Source organism: Hyperolius riggenbachi, chromosome 5 (genome assembly GCF_040937935.1).
Source record: "Hyperolius riggenbachi isolate aHypRig1 chromosome 5, aHypRig1.pri, whole genome shotgun sequence".
In the NCBI taxonomy this organism is placed as follows: domain Eukaryota; kingdom Metazoa; phylum Chordata; class Amphibia; order Anura; family Hyperoliidae; genus Hyperolius; species Hyperolius riggenbachi.
Genome location: NC_090650.1, coordinates 19,720,459 through 19,740,110, shown reverse-complemented (window position 1 = coordinate 19,740,110; position 19,652 = coordinate 19,720,459). Strand labels below are relative to the sequence as shown.

General features: G+C 47.2%; 1 protein-coding gene across 3 annotated transcripts in view; it reads left to right on the top strand.

The window, feature by feature from the left end:
• CCDC13 (coiled-coil domain containing 13) overlaps positions 1-19,652 on the top strand; it is a 65,709-nt gene that overhangs the window by 4,977 nt on the left and 41,080 nt on the right. For all 3 annotated transcript variants that reach the window (XM_068235134.1, XM_068235133.1, XM_068235131.1), the window contains exons 3-5: positions 6,061-6,209; positions 9,793-9,935; positions 17,153-17,242. In XM_068235134.1, coding sequence (XP_068091235.1) covers positions 6,061-6,209; positions 9,793-9,935; positions 17,153-17,242 — 382 coding nt within the window. The remainder of the gene's footprint in view (positions 1-6,060; positions 6,210-9,792; positions 9,936-17,152; positions 17,243-19,652) is intronic.

The window sequence follows — 19,652 nt, the reverse complement described above, 5'->3', positions numbered from 1 at the left end:
TAAAACATAAGGGCCCCACACACACTACAAGTCTTTGTTATTATTCCAGTCCATAAACATCTTTATATAAATAAGTAAAGTTTCTTTTTCCAAACAAGTCATATTACAAGAGAAATCACCAACACCATGCCGCTATATCACCCTCTATGCTGCTATAGCGTATAACATATACGCTATAGCAGCATAGAGGGTGATATGGCGGCTGGGAACGCGGAAAATCAGCCGCGTTCCCAGCCTGTCGGCGGCTGTCGCCGATCCCGGAAGTAGCCGCCGGTGGGGACAGGAGGATTGGAGCGGGGCTGCGAGGGCACCAACCAGCTTCGGGGGCTGAGGGATGCCCCAGGTGAGTAAATATCATTTTTTTATTTTTGACTTAAGTTTTCCTTTAAGGGCTCTGCCTCTGACACAGGTGACCAGGGTTTGAATTTGGGCTCTTCCTGTTCAATAAGCTGCACCTATTAAAGAGACACTGAAGCGAAAAAAAATATATGATCTAGTGAATTGGTTGTGTACTATGAATAATTACTAGAAGATTAGCAGCAAAGAAAATATTCTCATACTTTTATTTTCAGGTATATAGTGTGTTTTCTAACATTGCATCATTCTATAATATGTGCAGATTACACAACACTCAGCATTCAAAATGATTCTTTCAGAGCAGTCTGTGAACTAATGACCTCTCCTCTAGCAGAGAAAAAGTAATTAGTTCACTTACAGTTGAGATAATAAAAGTCAGATAACAGCCCTCTCCACGACTTTGAAAGTCGTAGAGATTAATGGCTTTTTTGCATAGAGATAACAACTAGAGTTTCTTAACTCTTCCTGTACTGGAAACAATTAGACTGATATATCTGATCTTAATGTTTTATTTCTTAGCTGTACTACACATACAAATCATAATATCATCATTTTTTTTCGCTTCAGTGTCTCTTTAAGTGGGAGACCTTGGACAAGACTCCCTAACACTGCTACTGCCTATAGAGCACGCATAGTGTTTGAGTCTGCCAGGAAAAGCACGATATAAATGTTCTGGGTCTTGTCTTGTACTTTTGTTTTATTTGTAAATAGTAATACTTTTTACTTTGATTTAACGTGGAAGGTGGGCAAGTTCAAAAAGGGTTAAAACAGCTGCATTACTTTGGCCAGAGGAGAAGAATCTCATTATGCAGCCATGAGTCAGGTTCACTGCAGTAACAATGTCTTTGTCAAAGCAAACATTTTTGAAAAATGCATCTCTATTTCAGCAACGATCGCGCCCCCTACCTTCCCCCCCCCCCCCCCCCCCCCCCACACACACAAAAAAAAAGGGGATAGGGGATAAGGAGTCGTCAGGATGTGGACGGAGCTAACCGTTATGAAACTCTGCACTCTATACAGTGCTGCATAAGATGTCAGTGCTACATAAATACACAATTATAATAAAAATTAGACTATGAATATGGTACGATTAGATTATGAGCTCCTCTAAGGACAGTCAGAAAAGGGGGACATACGAAAGAGGGGGATGCATATGAGGAGGGGTGGGGGATAAAATGGTAGTGGCACAAGACTGAGAGCCTGGTGAGGGAGGAGAAATGGCAGGAAGACCTCTCACCAGGACTGCAGACATCACCAGTGCTGTTTGGCAGGGACATGCTGTTAAAAGAAGCCACTAACATCTTAAAAGTGGAAAGGGTCGTGGGGGAAGACAACAGGGTGTGAGGGGGAACTGGGAAAAGAGATATGATTACCTGCAACTCAAGCTAATCTAAATTGCATGGAGCATTGCCAACGGGACAGGAATGGGGAGGGGTGTCCATCTAGTGCAGGAAGTAGTACAGTCTCCTGCACTGCCTGCTGCTATTTTCCCGAATGTTGCCCAAACTATAAGAGGTCGCAGGTGGAAGAACACAGTGTCTGAGCACCACAGTGGCACCGCTAGCTACACCCGGGGCTGTGAGTACCTACAGCTCTATGGTAGGTACGCCACTGCTTGTTATTCATCCTGAAATAAACATGCTCCTTGAAATGCTCCTAAAAATTCACTTTGTTCGCACTCCCGCCGCCGGGAGAAAACCTTGTACTGCGCAGGACGCTCCTGGTAATGGGAGCGCCAACGAAGACACACGCAGTCACAAAGGCACAGTGCCGCCAACAGTTGAAATTGAAATGGAGCTGCGGCGGGGGGCTGGAGGATCATTTCAGTGACGGCGCGGGCACAGGGCGGCTGCAGGGGGCTGGCAGGAGTCCCAGGTATGTTTACTGCAGGTTTCCTCTAAAATGACTTGATGGCTTATTTTCCACCTCTCACTCCCCAAGCCTGTGTCTCCAAAAATTTGGGTGAGCCAAATGCATCCATGTAAAGAAGGCACCTGGACAAAAGGGTGTGGGGGATTGGCGCTAGTAGAATATTAGTATAATTACCAATATTCTACTACTTCATTTCAACAGCATTAATATATGTATTATAATAGTATTATTATATAGTAATATTCTTATACTTAATACTACATCCACACCTGCACTTAATGCCGCAACTTGCATATATGAAAGCCTTGGCACCCACAATTTTATCGGGCACCTCCGTGCGCCCAAATTTCCCTTTGTCTCAGATCGCAGGTTTATAATGGGCACCTGGCACCCTTTTTTCCTGTTCCGGAGCCAAACACTGTCCAGTTTACTGGCCACTATTATATTTCTGATCAATGACGGCAATTCAATTGTTTGGACACTTTTTAGTTTTAGGACTATAGCTATGCTTGAATCACTGAACTGTAGGCAATACAACCTATGGCATACTTTGTTCTGTGTGGTTTTGGCGCCATCTCGTGGACACAGTGTCTTAATGGAAAACAGGAAAATTAATACTTGCCTATCGGAAATTTTCCTTCCTTGGTACATTTCCATTTGGCAGCATACGATGGGTTCTGGCCCCGCCCCATAATCTGCTGCCATGGAAGCACCAGGGAAACAAGTAATGTTTAAAGGACAAATGAAGAGATTTGGAGGGGGATATATTTATTTCTTTTTAAACAATGCAGATTGCCTGGCAGTCCTGCTGATCCTCTGCCTCTAATACCTTTAGCCATAGCCCCTGAACAGGCATGCAGATGATTCTGGCATAAATTTGGCAAGATTAGCTGCATGCTTGTTTCAGGTGTGGGATTCGGGCACTACTGCAGCCAAAGAGATCAGCAGGTCTGCCAGGCAACTAGCATTATTTTAAAGTAAATAAATATGGCAGCCTCCATATCCCTCTCTACTCGGGTTCCCTTCAAAAGGCATTTTATTGATAAAGTGTGAAAATATCACCTGGGACAAAAAGTGAATGTGAGCAGGTAAATCTATTGACACAGCTCTGCTGTGCTCTGGAAAAAGGGAGGAGACACAGAGACCAGACACAGAACATTTATATTGCGCTTTTCTCCTGGTGGACTCAAAGCACCAGAGCTGCAGCCACTAGGGCGCGCTCTATAGGCAGTAGCAGTGTTAGGCCAGAGCTGCAGCCACTAGTGAGCACTCTATAGGCAGTAGCAGTGTTAGGCCAGAGCTGCAGCCACTAGGGAGCGCTATGTAGGCAGTAGCAGTGTTAGGTCAGAGCTGCAGCCACTAGGGAGCGCTAAGTAGGCAGTAGCAGTGTTAGGCCAGAGCTGCAGCCACTAGGGTGCGCTCTATAGGCAGTAGCAGTGTTAGGCCAGAGCTGCAGCCACTAGGGAGCGCTCTATAGGCAGTAGCAGTGTTAGGCCAGAGCTGCAGCCACTAGGGAGCGCTAAGTAGGCAGTAGCAGTGTTAGGTCAGACCTGCAGCCACTAGGGGGCGATCTATAGGCAATAGCAGTGTTAGGCCAGAGCTGCAGCCACTAGGGGGAGCGCTAAGTAGGCAGTAGCAGTGTTAGGCCAGAGCTGCAGCCACTAGGGGGCGCTCTATAGGCAGTAGCAGTGTTAGGCCAGAGCTGCAGCCACTAGGGGGAGCGCTATGTAGGCAGTAGCAGTGTTAGGTCAGAGCTGCAGCCACTAGGGCACGCTCTATAGGCAGTAGCAGTGTTAGGCCAGAGCTGCAGCCACTAGGGAGCGCTAAGTAGGCAGTAGCAGTGTTAGGTCAGAGCTGCAGCCACTAGGGCACGCTCTATAGGCAGTAGCAGTGTTAGGCCAGAGCTGCAGCCACTAGGGAGCGCTATGTAGGCAGTAGCAGTGTTAGGCCAGAGTTGCAGCCACTAGGGGGCGCTCTATAGGCAGTAGCAGTGTTAGGCCAGAGCTGCAGCCACTAGGACGCGCTCTATAGGCAGTAGCAGTGTTAGACCACAGCTGCAGCCACTAGGGAGCGCTAAGTAGGCAGTAGCAGTGTTAGGCCAGAGTTGCAGCCACCAGGGGGCGCTCTATAGGCAGTAGCAGTGTTAGGCCAGAGCTGCAGCCACTAGGGACCGCTAAGTAGGCAGTAGCAGTGTTAGGCCAGAGCTGCAGCCACTAGGGACCGCTAAGTAGGCAGTAGCAGTGTTAGGCCAGAGCTGCAGCCACTAGGGAGCGCTATGTAGGCAGTAGCAGTGTTAGGCCAGAGCTGCAGCCACTAGGGAGCGCTATGTAGGCAGTAGCAGTGTTAGGCCAGAGCTGCAGCCATTAGGGAGCGCTATGTAGGCAGTGCAGTGTTAGGTCAGAGCTGCAGCCACTAGGGAGCGCTAAGTAGGCAGTAGCAGTGTTAGGCCAGAGCTGCAGCCACTAGGGGGCGCTCTATAGGCAGTAGCAGTGTTAGGCCAGAGCTGCAGCCACTAGGGAGCGCTGTGAAGGCAGTAACAGTGTTAAGACAGAGCTGCAGCCACTAGGGTGCACTCAGTAGGCAGTAGCAGTGTTAGGGAGTCTTGCCCAAGCTCTCCTGCTGAATAGGTGCTGCCTTACTAAGCAGAGATTCAAACCCAGGTCTCCTGTGTCAGAGGCAGAGCCTTTAACCAGTACACTATCCAGCCACTCCCAGGAGGAGTGGGCCCAATAGTTCCTAGGCTTCCCTCTGATTCCGAAGGTCCTGGGGGCTATTGTTATACACCTGATTACATCTCATTCAGGCCTGGAACCCACTACAAAACGCAATCGCTAGCGTTTTGTGTGAGCAGTTTGTAAGCGATTTCATGAGCGTTTTAGGGAGTGATTTTAAAAAGTGTTTTCAATTTGCCAGCGGTTGTGTAGCGATTAGCGTTTTAACCTTCCTGGCAGTAAGCCCGACACAGTGTCAGGTTAGCCGCCACAGGGGATCGCATGGCCCCAGGAGGATTTTTTTTCATAAAACTTGTTCTGTAGTCTTCAGCTAGCGCTTGGCTAGCTATCTATGCCCCCCAAGTGCCTCCTCTCTCCCCCCGATCCCCGCCGCAATACGTACCCCCCAGGGATCCCGCGATGGCGCAACCTCCCGATCAGCTGCAGGCTTCGCTATGGGGAGGATCGGGACTGCGCATGACGTCGATGACGTCATGTCCGATCGTCACCATAGCGACGACTGAAGCTAATTGGGAAGCTGCGGCTCTCGCGGGATCGCTGACAGGTGAGTGTTGCCGGCGGCGATCGGGGGTCAGCAGATAGGTGCCAGGGGACTTGGGGGCCTAATGCTAGCTACAAAGTTTAAAACATGTTTTATTCAAAAAATCCCTCCCGCGGATGCAGCCTCATAAACTGCGTACCGCCAGGGAGGTTAAAGTCTGATTGGTCCTTTCAATTAATTTAAATTTTGTTACAGTGTACAGTACCTTTAAAACGCTAGCAAAATCGCTCAGAGCAGGTTTTGATGAGCGATTACGCCAGCGATTATATACTTTACATTGAAGCGCAAACGCTAACAAAATGCTGCATGTCCTGTGTTTGCGATTTTGCTAATCGCAATCGCTTCTGTGGAATTTGCACCATCCATTTACATTGGCAGAGCATTTAGGGAAATCGCTAGCGATTTATCACGCTCCCTAAACGCTCAAAAAATGGCTCTAGTGGGTTCCAGCCCTCATCATCTTGCTGTAGTCCGACTCTACTGTAGGCATGGCTGGTAAAGGGGAAGCCTGATTACTCTGGCCGATGATGTGAATGTGGTGTATTTCCCTCCTTCCAGGCTCCTGGAGGAGGAGAATGAGCAGATCCAGGTCCAGCTGCGGGAACTGCGGGATGAAAATGGCCGAATGCACAAACTCCTGAAAGAGAAGGACTTTGAGATCCGACACCTGCGGAGGAAAGTGGAAGACGACAAGCTGGCCCTGGCCGGTGAGGGTGGCTGAGAGGACGTGGAATATAGAGCTAAGCATGGATTCAAAACGGGAACTAAAAAAACGGTGATCTGCCTTTAGACTGCCACTTTATAAAGAGGCCCAGGAAAGCGCTACTGACTAATACAATGAGAAAACAAACAGCAGGGCTAGTACTGAGCAGTTCATCACTGCCCTGCATCTATCATCTATAGACACCTCCCCCTCTTACAGGGGCAAACCCAGGATTTTCAAGGGGGGATTCCTAAAAGGACTCCCTCAGCCACGCACAAAACAGTATAATAATATGGTAGGACATCATGCTGGGTACACATAATGCAATTTCCTGTTCGACTGACAGGATCTGACAATTATTTCCTAAATGTTCGATGTGCTCCCGATCGACAACGGGATCGATGAGGAGCAGTTTGGATACAGATAATAATGAGGACAGCTGACATTGCTAATGAAGGGGAAAGTGAAGCATTCACCCAGCAGGGCTCAGGGCTGTGCTCATACCTGACTCTGTTAAAGGGACACTGTAGGGGGGTCGGGGGAAAATGAGTTGAAGTTACCCGGGGCTTCTAATGGTCCCCCGCAGACATCCTGTGCCCACGCAGCCACTCCCCAATGCTCCGGCCCCGCCTCACTTCTGGAATTTCAGATTTTAAAGTCTGAAAACCACTGCGCCTGCGTTGCCGTGTCCTCACTCCCGCTGATGGCATCAGGAGCGCACGGCGCAGGCCCAGTATGGTCTGTGCCTGCGTAGTACGCTCCTGGTGACGTCATTGGGAGCGAGGACACGGCAACACAGGCACAGTGGTTTTCAGACTTTAAAGTCTAAAATTCCAGAAGTGAACCGGAGGCGGGGCCGGAGCATCGGTGAGTGGCTGCGCGGGCACAGGATGCCTGCGGGTGACCATTAGAAGCCCCAGGTAACTTAAACTCATTTTCGCCCGACCTCCCTACAGTATCCCTTTAAGTTCCCCAGAGCTACTCCATGCTCTGTACACACACCGCTGCTCCATGCTCTGTACACACGCTGTTGCTCCATGCTCTGCACACACGCTGCTGCTCCATGCTCTGTACACACACTGCTGCTCCATGCTCTGTACACACACTGCTGCTCCATGCTCTGTACACATACACTGCTGCTCCATGCTCTGTACACATACACTGCTGCTGCATGCTCTGTAAACACACTGCTGCTCCATGCTCTGTAAAAATACACTGCTGCTCCATGCGCTGTACACACGCTGCTGCTCCATGCTCTGTACACACGCTGCTGCTCCATGCTCTGTACACACGCTGCTGCTCCATGCTCTGTACACACGCTGCTGCTCCATGCTCTGTACACACACTGCTGCTCCATGCTCTGTACACACACTGCTGCTCCATGCTCTGTACACACGCTGCTGCTCCATGCTCTGTACACACGCTGCTGCGCCATGCTCTGTACACACGCTGCTGCTCCATGCTCTGTACACACGCTGCTGCTCCATGCTCTGTACACTCGCTGCTGCTCCATGCTCTGTACACTCGCTGCTGCTCCATGCTCTGTACACATGCTGCTGCTCAATGATCTGTGCACACTGCTGCTCAATGCTCTGTGCTCACACTGCTGCTCCATGCCCCGTAATAAGCATGACTCAGGCATTGGGCTTCAAGGATGCCGTCTTTCACATAACTTCATATGTGCTGATTAGAGATGGGCAATGAGATACGAATAGTTGGTGCAAATCTTATGCAGATTGGAAAATGACCAATCCAATGAATTTGCTGTGTTGGATTGGTCCATTTGCAAACTGCATAAAATTTGCAGCAAAAAGAATTAAGATGCGTACTCACGATGACATACTACCAGCTGCAGTGCCTGGGACTTGATCCCCCGGGTGACAGTTCAGAGCCGATTGCAATACAGATGTGCTGCTAGTCTAGGGGCTATGAATGCGTTCTGTTGCTATGCAGCAGGGAGGAGGGACGACATACAGTGCATGATAAAGTGATAGGGGAGAGAAGGTACACAATGCCCTCAGCCTGCGCTCTGCCAAGATGATCCGCCACTCCAGGTCTCTAAGCAACGCATAAGGTAGCATTGGGAAAGGTGGGCGCTATACACATACTAGATTTATAGCAGAGGCAGCCCTGACTGGCTCCTACAGCCAAGAACCATCTAATATGTGTAGAAACGTCTACGCACGTTGAGAATTCCTCAAGTGAATATGGAGTAGTCCAAAACCTATCAATAAGAGGTTCAGGGCTGTCAGATTACAATACCTCCTGTAAGTGACAGTTACATTCGAATAAAAAAAACCTACAAAACGACAGTGCATTTACTAGGACAATTGTATGTACGTGTACATATGTATTTTATGTTTTTCGCCATAGTGCCCTATTAGAGGACAACTAAAGTGAGAGGGATATGGAGGCTGCCATATTTGTTTCCTTTTAAGCAATACAAGTTGCATGGTTATCCTGCTGATCCTCTGCCTCTAATACTTTTTAGCCATAGCCCCTGAACAAGCATGCAGCATATCAGATGTTTGTGACATTATTGTCACATCTGACAGGATTAGCTGCATGCTTGTTTCTGGTGTTATTCATACACTACTGCAGCCGAATAGATCAGCAGGGCTGCCAGGCAACCGGTATTGTTTAAAAGGAAATAAATATGGCAGCCTCCATATACCTCTCACTACAGTTGTCCTTTAAAAGAGAAGGTATTTGCAAGTATTCTGCTTAAGGAAGAAATTACTCCAATAATACTTCACTTCAAGACAGTAAGGGAATACTGGAATCGTTCCCTTATGTCCCTGGAAAGCCAGGCATACAGAGCTGCTGGTTTATAGTAAGACTATAGCCGATACATGTTACATCTTGCAGACAGCTGTGTTAGCTTTAATCACTGTAAAGGTGGCCACACACCATACAGTTTTTTAAATATCTGTTTAATTTAAGAATGGCAATCTACCACACACCATACAATCTTTAGAAAGATTGAAGAAAAATATCGGGCATTCCGGATCGATAAAAATCGAAAACGGGAAATCCGATCGGATTTTTCTGTCGAATGAAAAAAAAGCTTTCAATTTTTTCGGGAGATCGTATTCTTTTGAATCGAATTGCTGTAAAAATCAGATCATTTTATTATATTGTGTGTGGCCACCTTAAGTTATCGGTTAATATGACATCCATGGAAAGATCTGGAATGTAGTTATGTTATTGGGAACCGGAATCACGCCGGCTTTCAGGGACAACAAATAGACTATTTGCATATACAGCAGTGATGCATTGTGGGACATCTCAGAGCTCACTCCAACCTAAATAATTGCAAATACCTTCTGTTTTAAGAAGGTACAATTCTCTTTTACATAGCATTTTAGTAAGGAGGCTTTTTGGTCCTTTGTAGCCCCTTACACACTCCTAGGAGTTCTGGTTCACCAGGAGCTTGCTGGGCAATCTGTAACCCAAGGATTTTTGTAGAGAGGCAAAAGGAAAACCCCCCCCCCCCCCCACTGATACAGAAAGGTAGATTGTGCTTAGCATAGCGCTTGTAACATTTAGGTAAATCAATGTGTTTCCCTCTTCTGTATCCTCTCCAGGGACAGCCGGAATAGCAGGAGATGTCGCCGCCACTAAAATTGTAGAACTGTCCAAAAAGAACCGTGAGCTCACTGCGGAACTGGAGAGCGAGAGAACCAAAGTGAAGCAGCTGAATAACAAAGTGAAGGAGCTGGACCGAGAGGTAACGGCTGTGCTGTGCTGGCTTTTATTTCAGGGGGGAACCTGCTGAGTATTACTATAGCTGTGACGCCACACAGAGATTCAGCCCATATTGTACCCTTGTTATGGAATGGACACTCCTGAAGAAGGGCTACCGAAGTGAGAGTTAATGCTGAACTTAGAGAAACAATTCAAACTTGTAAATATACAGTAGACTCCCGGTTATCCGGAACTCAACTAACCAGCCGTCTCAGCCAATCAGCACAACTCGCTGGCAGTACTCACAGTGGTGAAGGCCAAGTTCTCAGGCTGTTTGTGGGCTCTGCTGTGCTTAAAGCGGACCTGAACTCAGAACTCCTCTCTGCTCTAAAAGATACACAACAGCATAATAACCTATAAACAAATAAACATTTGTTACAGCTGACACAAATCCTAAAATAAATCTGCGCTGTTTCTACTTCCTGATTCATGGAAGCAGACCTATTGTTAACAGCCTGTGCTTTGAAATGAGCTTATCTGCCATCTCTGCCATGGCAGTCATGTGACACGGGAGGAGATCAGATTACAACTTGTGATTAGACATAGATAAGAGGGCATTAGACAGGCTAAACTCTCTAAATACATACAGGGTGCATTTCACTATGTTTTCCTTTTAACCTGTGCAAGAGTTCAGGTCCACTTTAACCACTTCCCGACCGCCGTATATACAATTGGCGGCCGGGAAGTGGACCCCGCAAGGACCGCCGTATAGACAAATGGCGGCGGTCCTTTTACGGGCATGGGCGGCGCAACGTCATTCGTGACGCGATCGGCCGCCGGTGCCTGGCTCCGCCCCCCTTGCGCTGTAACCCGCCGGCCGTTCGGAAGCGCCGGCGGGTTACTAGCACCCGGATCACCGCATACAAAGTGTATTATACAGGCTGCCTCCTGCCCTGGTGGTCCCAGTGTCTGAGGGACCACCACAGCAGGCTGCAGCCACCCTAGTCTGCACCCAAGCACACTGATTTCCCCTCCCCTGCCCCCTGATCGCCCACAGCACCACTCAGACCCCCCCCCCCTGCCCACCCCCCAGACCCCTGTTTGCACCCAATCACCCATCAATCACTCCCTGTCACTATCTGTCAACGCTATTTTTTTTTATGCCCTAAACTGCCCCCTGCTCCCTCCTGATCATCCCCACCCACCCCTCAGATTCTCCCCAGACCCCTCCCCCGACCCCCCCCCCCCCCTGTGTACTGTATGCATCTATCCCCCTGATCACCTGTCTATCACCCATCAATCACCCCCTGTCACTGCCACCCATCAATCAGCCCCTAACCTGCCCCTTGCGGGCAATCTGATCAACCACCCACACCAATAGATCGCCCGCAGATCCGACGTCAGATCACCTCCCAAGTGCAGTGTTTACATCTGTTCTCTACCCTAAACACCCACTAATTACCCATCAATCACCCCCTATCACCACCTGTCACTGTTACCCATCAGATCAGACCCTGATCTGCCCCTTGTGGGCACCCAATCACCCGCCTACACGCTCAGATTGCCCTCAGACCCCCCCCCCCCCTTATCAATTCGCCAGCGCAATATTTACATCTGTTCTTCCCTGTAATAACCCACTGATCACCTGTCAATCAACCATCAATCACCCCCTGTCACTGCCACCCATCAATCACCCTCTGTCACTGCCACCCATCAATCAGCCCCTAACCTGCCCCTTGCGGGCAATCTGATCACCCACCCACACCAATAGATCGCCCGCAGATCCGACGTCAGATCACCTCCCAAGTGCAGTGTTTACATCTGTTATCTACCCTAAACACCCACTAATTACCCATCAATCACCCCCTATCACCACCTGTCACTGTTACCCATCAGATCAGACCCTAATCTGCCCCTTGTGGGAACCCAATCACCCGCCTACACGCTCAGATTGCCCTCAGACCCCCCTTATCAATTCGCCAGTGCATTAGTTACATCTGTTCTTCCCTGTAATAAGCCACTGATCACCTGTCAATCGCCTGTCAATCACCCATCAATCACCCCCTGTCACTGCCACCCATCAATCAGCCCCTAACCTGCCCCTTGCGGGCAATCTGATCACCCACCCTAAATGAATTTTGGCTCCTTTTCTTGTCACTAATAAAGCTTTCTTTTGGTGCTATTTGATTGCTGCTGCGATTTTTACTTTTTATTATATTCATCAAAAAAGACATGAATTTTGTCAAAAAAATGATTTTTTTAACTTTCTGTGCTGACATTTTTCAAAGAAAGGAAAATTTCTATATACATGCAGCACGAAAAATGTGGACAAACATGTTTTTGATAAAAAAAAAAACCCATTCAGCCTATATTTATTGGTTTGGGTAAAAGTTATAGCGTTTACAAACTATGGTGCAAAAAGTGAATTTTCCCATTTTCCAGCATCTCTGACTTTTCTGAGCACCTGACATGTTTCATGAGGGGCTAGAATTCCAGGATAGTATAAATACCCCCCAAATGACCCTATTTTGGAAAGAAGACATCCCAAAGTATTCACTGAGAGGCATAGTGAGTTCATAGAAGATATTATTTTTTGTCACAAGTAAGCGGAAAATGACACTTTGTGACAAAAAAAAAAAAGTTTCCATTTCTTCTAACTTGCGACAAAAAAAAATTAAATCTGCCACGGACTCACCATGCCCCTCTCTGAATACCTTGAAGTGTCTACTTTCCAAAATGGGGTCATTTGTGGGGTGTGTTCACTGTCCTGACATTTTGGGGGGTGCTAAATTGTAAGCACCCCTGTAAAGCCTAAAGGTGGCCATACACTGGTCGATTTGCCATCAGATTCGACCAACAGACAGATCCCTATCTGATTGAATCTGATCAGAGAGGGATCGTATGGCTACCTTTACTGCAAACAGATTGTGAACCGATTTCAGCCTGAAACCGATCACAATCTGTTGTGGTGGTGCTGCTGCCGCCGCTCCCCCCGCCCGCATACATTACCTGCTCCGCCGGCGCGACTCCCGGGTCTCTCTCCGCTCTTCTTCTCCGCTCTGGTCTCCGGCTCCAGCATGCCTCACTTCTTCCTGCCCGGCAGGAAGTTTAAACAATAGAGCGCCTTCTACTGTTTAAACTTCCTGCCGGGCAGGAAGAAGTGAAGGCATGCCGGAGACCAGAGCGGAGAAGAGCGGAGACGAGCGGGGGCAGTCGCGCCGGCGGAGCAGGTAATGTATGCGGGCTCTATTGCGTCGGTCGTCGGGCACTCGAACGCCGCTAGCGATGCGCTCTTTACCCGCGGGCGATCGACGGTAATTTTCCGCACGGCGCGATCGACGGGATCGGACGAAATGAATCGAAATTCGGCGTGTAGCGCGAACGATTGGCAGCAGATTCGATCCCAGTGATCGAATCTGCTGTCGAAACGGCAGTAAATCGGGCCAGTGTATGGCCAGCTTAACGGTGCTCATTGGACTTTGGGCCCCTTAGCACAGTTAGGCTGCAAAAAAGTGCCACACATGTGGTATTGCCGTACTCAGGAGAAGTAGTATAATGTGTTTTAGGGTGTATTTTTACACATACCCATGCTGGGTGGGAGAAATATCTCTGTAAATGACAATTGTTTGATTTTTTTACACACAATTGTCCATTTACAGAGAGATTTCTCCCACACAGCATGGGTATGTGTAAAAATACACCCCAAAACACATTATACTACTTCTCCTGAGTATTGCGATACCACATGTGTGACACTTTTATGCAGCCTAGGTGCGCTAAGGGGCCCAACGTCCTATTCACAGGTCATTTTGAGACATTTGTTTTCTAGACTACTCCTCACGGTTTAGGGCCCCTAAAATGCCAGGGCAGTATAGGAACCCCACAAGTGACCCCATTTTAGAAAGAAGACACCCAAAGGTATTCCGTTAGGTGTATGGCGAGTTCATAGAAGATTTTATTTTTTTGTCACAAGTTAGTGAAAAATGACACTTTGTGAAAAAAAAAGAATAAAAATCAATTTCCGCTAACTTTTGACAAAAAAATTTAATCTTCTATGCACTCGTCATACACCTAACAGAATACCTTGGGGTGTCTTTTTTCTAAAGTGGGGTCACTTGTGGGGTTCCTATACCGCCCTGGCATTTTACAGGCCCAAAACCGTGAGTAGTCTGGAAACCAAATGTCTCAAAATGTGTTTTGGGGTGTATTTTTACACATACCCATGCTGTGTGGGAGAAATCTCTCTGTAAATGGACAATTGTGTGTAAAAAAATCAAACAATTGTCATTTACAGAGATATTTCTCCCACCCAGCATGGGTATGTGTAAAAATACACCCCAAAACACATTATACTACTTCTCCTGAGTACGGCGGTACCACATGTGTGGCACTTTTTTACACCCTAAGTACGCTAAGGGGCCCAAAGTCCAATGAGTACCTTTAGGATTTCACAGGTCATTTTGCGACATTTGGTTTCAAGACTACTCCTCACGGTTTAGGGCCCCTAAAATGCCAGGGCAGTATAGGAACCCCACAAATGACCCCATTCTAGAAAGAAGACACCCAAAGGTATTCCGTTAGGAGTATGGTAAGTTCATAGAAGATTTTATTTTTTGTCACAAGTTAGCGGAAAATGACACTTTGTGAAAAAAAACTATTAAAATCAATTTCCGCTAACTTGTGACAAAAAAATAAAATCTTCTATGAACTCACCATACTCCTAACGGAATACCTTGGTGTGTCTTCTTTCTAAAATGGGGTCATTAGTGGGGTTCCTATACTGCCCTGGCATTTTAGGGGCCCTAAACCGTGAGGAGTAGTCTTGAAACAAAAATGACCTGTGAAATCCTAAAGGTACCCATTGGACTTTGGGCCCCTTAGCGCAGTTAGGGTGCAAAAAAGTGCCACACATGTGGTATCGCCGTACTCAGGAGAAAAAGTATAATGTGTTTTGGGGTGTATTTTTACACATACCCATGCTGAGTGGGAGATATATCTCTGTAAATGGACAATTGTGTGTAAAAAAAAATCAAACAATTGTCATTTACAGAGATATTTCTCCCACCCAGCATGGGTATGTGTAAAAATACACCCCAAAACACATTATACTACTTCTCCTGAGTACGGCAATACCACATGTGTGGCACTTTTTTGCAGCCTAACTGCGCTAAGGGGCCCAAAGTCCAATGAGCACCGTTAAGCTGGCCATACACTGGCCCGATTTACTGCCGTTTCGACAGCAGATTCGATCACTGGGATCGAATCTGCTGCCAATCGTTCGCGCTACACGCCGAATTTCGATTCATTTCGTCCGATCCCGTCGATCGCGCCGTGCGGAAAATTACTGTCGATCGCCCGCGGGTAAAGAGCGCATCGCTAGCGGCGTTCGAGTGCCCGACGACCGACGCAATAGAGCTGCAATACATTACCTGCTCCGCCGGCGCGACTGCCCCCACTTGTCTCCGCTCTTCTCCGCTCTGGTCTCCGGCATGCCTTCACTTCTTCCTGCCCGGCAGGAAGTTTAAACAGTAGAGGGCGCTCTACTGTTTAAACTTCCTGCCGGGCAGGAAGAAGTGAAGCATGCTGGAGCCGGAGACCAGAGCGGAGAAGAAGAGCGGAGAGAGACCCGGGAGTCGCGCCGGCGGAGCAGGTAATGTATGCGGGCGGGGGGAGCGGCGGCAGCAGCACCACCACAACAGATTGTGATCGGTTTCAGGCTGAAATCGGTTCACAATCTGTTTGCAGTAAAGGTAGCCATACGATCCCTCTCTGATCAGATTCGATCAGATAGGGATCTGTCTGTTGGTCGAATCTGATGGCAAATCGACCAGTGTATGGCCACCTTTAGGCTTTACAGGGGTGCTTACAATTTAGCACCCCCCAAAATGTCAGGACAGTGAACACACCCCACAAATGACCCCATTTTGGAAAGTAGACACTTCAAGGTATTCAGAGAGGGGCATGGTGAGTCCGTGGCAGATTTAATTTTTTTTTGTCGCAAGTTAGAAGAAATGGAAACTTTTTTTTTTTTTTTGTCACAAAGTGTCATTTTCCGCTTACTTGTGACAAAAAATAATATCTTCTATGAACTCACTATGCCTCTCAGTGAATACTTTGGGATGTCTTCTTTCCAAAATGGGGTCATTTGGGGGTATTTATACTATCCTGGAATTCTAGCCCCTCATGAAACCTGACAGGTGCTCAGAAAGTCAGAGATGCTGGAAAATGGGAAAATTCACTTTTTGCACCATAGTTTGTAAACGCTATAACTTTTACCCAAACCAATAAATATAGGCTGAATGGGTTTTTTTTTAATCAAAAACATGTTTGTCCACATTTTTTGTGCTGCATGTATACAGAAATTTTCCTTTATTTGAAAAATGTCAGCACAGAAAGTTAAAAAAATCATTTTTTTGACAAAATTCATGTCTTTTTTGATGAATATAATAAAAAGTAAAAATCGCAGCAGCAATCAAATAGCACCAAAAGAAAGCTTTATTAGTGACAAGAAAAGGAGCCAAAATTCACTTAGGTGGTAGGTTGTATGAGCGAGCAATAAACCGTGAAAGCTGCAGTGGTCTGAATGGAAAAAAAGTGCCTGGTCCTTAAGGGGGGTAAAGCCCCTGGTCCCCAAGTGGTTAAAGATTGGGTCTCATGGCTCCTCCAAGGTGAATACACTTTCAATTACTGTATTTTATTATTTAATGCTCCTTTTATGTTATGTACATAGAGTATATGTGGAGTGGGGTACAGTGAACAGCTTGCAAGACCGCCACTTGCAAACGGTCCGTAAAAATGCTTACAATTTAAAGAAACGATTAAAAATTGTACCTCTTTTGGTACAAAAATCCAGCGTAAATTGAACGCCCGTGAGGTTAACAATGCTCTTGCACAGGCTTCCATGTGTGATAATATATTTTTTCTCCCGTGGTTTTGATCTTGGAAGAAAACTTGAGAGGAATGTGAAATATACCATTATTGCTTGTTCCATATGTGTCACTGCTGCAGCCAAAATGTTACCATGACAGTCAGGGAATTGGCCTTTTTGGGAAAAAAATAAAACAGAAAGTGTCTATATTCCTCTGACTATAAGTGTCCTCACGGGGAAAACGACAGATATTTACTGTGGCGTGTGACTTTCACTGTCCACAGACACCGTTGGCCTTTCTGTCTGCTTTAATCGGTCACAGCATGGCTGTCCTTACATGAAAAATGTATTCACTTTGTGGCAGGGAATTGATCCAATCATTTATTTTCCAGCTACAGAATACAGTGAGAAGACTCCCACAATCCTTAGAGAAAGACCTAAGTAACGGATCCAGTGTCATCCGGTCCATGGAAGTGTCACCAGTGAGTTTTTACTGTGCATGTGAAAATAGACAAGACAAATAACATTTATATTGTGATATTCACCAGGCGGACCCAGAGAGCTTGAGCTGCAGCCACTAGGACGCGCTCTATAGGCAGTAGCAGTGTTAGCGAGTCTAGCCCGATGACTCCTTACTGAATAGGTGCTTGCTTACTGAACAAGAAGAGCGAAGATTCGAGCCCAGGTCTCCTGTGTCAGAGGCAGAGCCCTTAAAGAGTACCTGAGATCAGGACACTGGGCATATTTATACTTACATGGGGCTTCCCCTATCCCCATGAGGTGGGATCTCATCATCACTGTCATCACCGGCCGCTCGGGTATCCTGGAATCAGCCCCGATAATCTGGCTGGTCGCTGCCTGTCTGAGGCTTCTGCGCCTGTCTTCAGTAATCTCCCTGTGTCTGTCTGCATCACATGCTCATGTCTTCAGTAGTCTCCCTGTGTCTGTCTGCATCACATGCTCATGTCTTCAGTAGTCTCCCTGTGTCTGTCTGCATTACATGCTCATGTCTTCAGTAATCTCCCTGTGTCTGTCTGCATCACATGCTCATGTCTTCATCCACTCCAAAGAAGGACCGGCACCACACCGACCCTCCTGGGTCTTTGTCAAGTTGCAGGAATCATATAACACCAAATAACATACAAACATACATATATAGTGAATTAACCCGCCCACAGAGGGGCCTGGTGACCAATCCTGAGAGCGCCTTAATGGAGGACCTGATGGGAGACTGATCACCCTACTACACACCAATAGCAACTCAGCATTTCAAAATGTCACTCACCAATCAGGGTAAAGCGGCGAGTTCCCCGCTGTCAAAGTGTCGGCGGTGCGCATCATAGCAAAGCCGCTACCTCAAACGGAGCAGGCAGTATGACTTCCTAGTCATGTGATCAAATCACATGACTTGAGTCAGATGGCGAAATACAGCCAATCATGTGCGCCTCCTTCACAGCATACACAGCCTCCGCATCAGAGCGGTGGGAGGTGCCCAAGCGGCCCAGGATACCGCCCATGTAACCATACCTACATAGACGCTCCACAATACAAACAGGCCGCCGCACTCACCACACCACGCGGAGTTAAAGGGGAACCCTGCCAGTCTCTCCCACTGCGCTCTCCACATTGGTCTGAAAGAAATAAAATAATAAAATATCACTCATCAAACATTAAAGAGTAGAAAACCTAATAGAAAATATACAATATACAATACAAGGCAGACTAGCAGAGGACTCATATTAATTAGACGCAGAAACTCAGGTCAAGCTCCCTATTCAGCCCTGCTCTCCCCCTTGCGTCCAACCTTCTGATCCATCCCGCCTCCCTACGAAGCAATTCTTTGAGCCTATTCCCCCCCCCGCCACTGTGGTGATACCCCATCAATGGCCATAACCCTTAACTGAGAAACATTATGTCCAAAGTTAATAAAATGATCAGATACTGCCTGTCCTGTAGTGCCATTCCTAATAGCTGACTTATGGGCTGAGATCCTAACCTTAAGGCACTGAGTAGTCATGCCAACATATATAAAACTGCATGGGCATTTAATCAAATATACCACGTGATTTGAATCACAAGTGTAATGGCCCCTAACATGATACTCAGTGCCCAGGGTAGGATGTTGGAATACATTACTCCTAATGACACTATTGCACATGTGACAGGACAGGCAGGGAAACATACCAGTTCTCGACGAACAGGATTGTACCGGGGGAGCCGACTTGACACGTAATTTATCTCGCAGCGTGGGCGCACGTCGAAAAGACATCATAGGGGGGCTCCTGAACTCAGGAACCCTTGGAAAACCATCACGTAGAAGATGCCAATGTTTCCGCAATGAACGTGCCACAACGTCACTACAGACGTTATATGTGGACACGAAGGGAATACGTGGTATCCCCCTAGTGTTACGCTTGCGTCGTTGTTTTTGCCCCTGCGAGGCCTCCAACGGATACCCCCTGGAGCGAAATTTGTTTATCAATTCACTTTTGCGTGATACACATATGTCAGGCTCACTTACAATCCTGTCTATTCTAGACAGTTGACTACCCGGAATTCCATCCTTCACTCCTGCTGGATGAAAGCTATTATAGTGAAGGGTGGAGTTCCTGTCCGTCGGTTTGGTACCCTGATTGGTGAGTGACATTTTGAAATGCTGAGTTGCTATTGGTGTGTAGTAGGGTGGTCAGTCTCCCATCAGGTCCTCCATTAAGGCGCTCTCAGGATTGGTCACCAGGCCCCTCTGTGGGCGGGTTAATTCACTATATATGTATGTTTGTATGTTATTTGGTGTTATATGATTCCTGCAACTTGACAAAGACCCAGGAGGGTCGAAACAGCAGTCTGTCGTTGCTAACATGTGTTTTGATTAAACCTTGAAGAGCTATAATT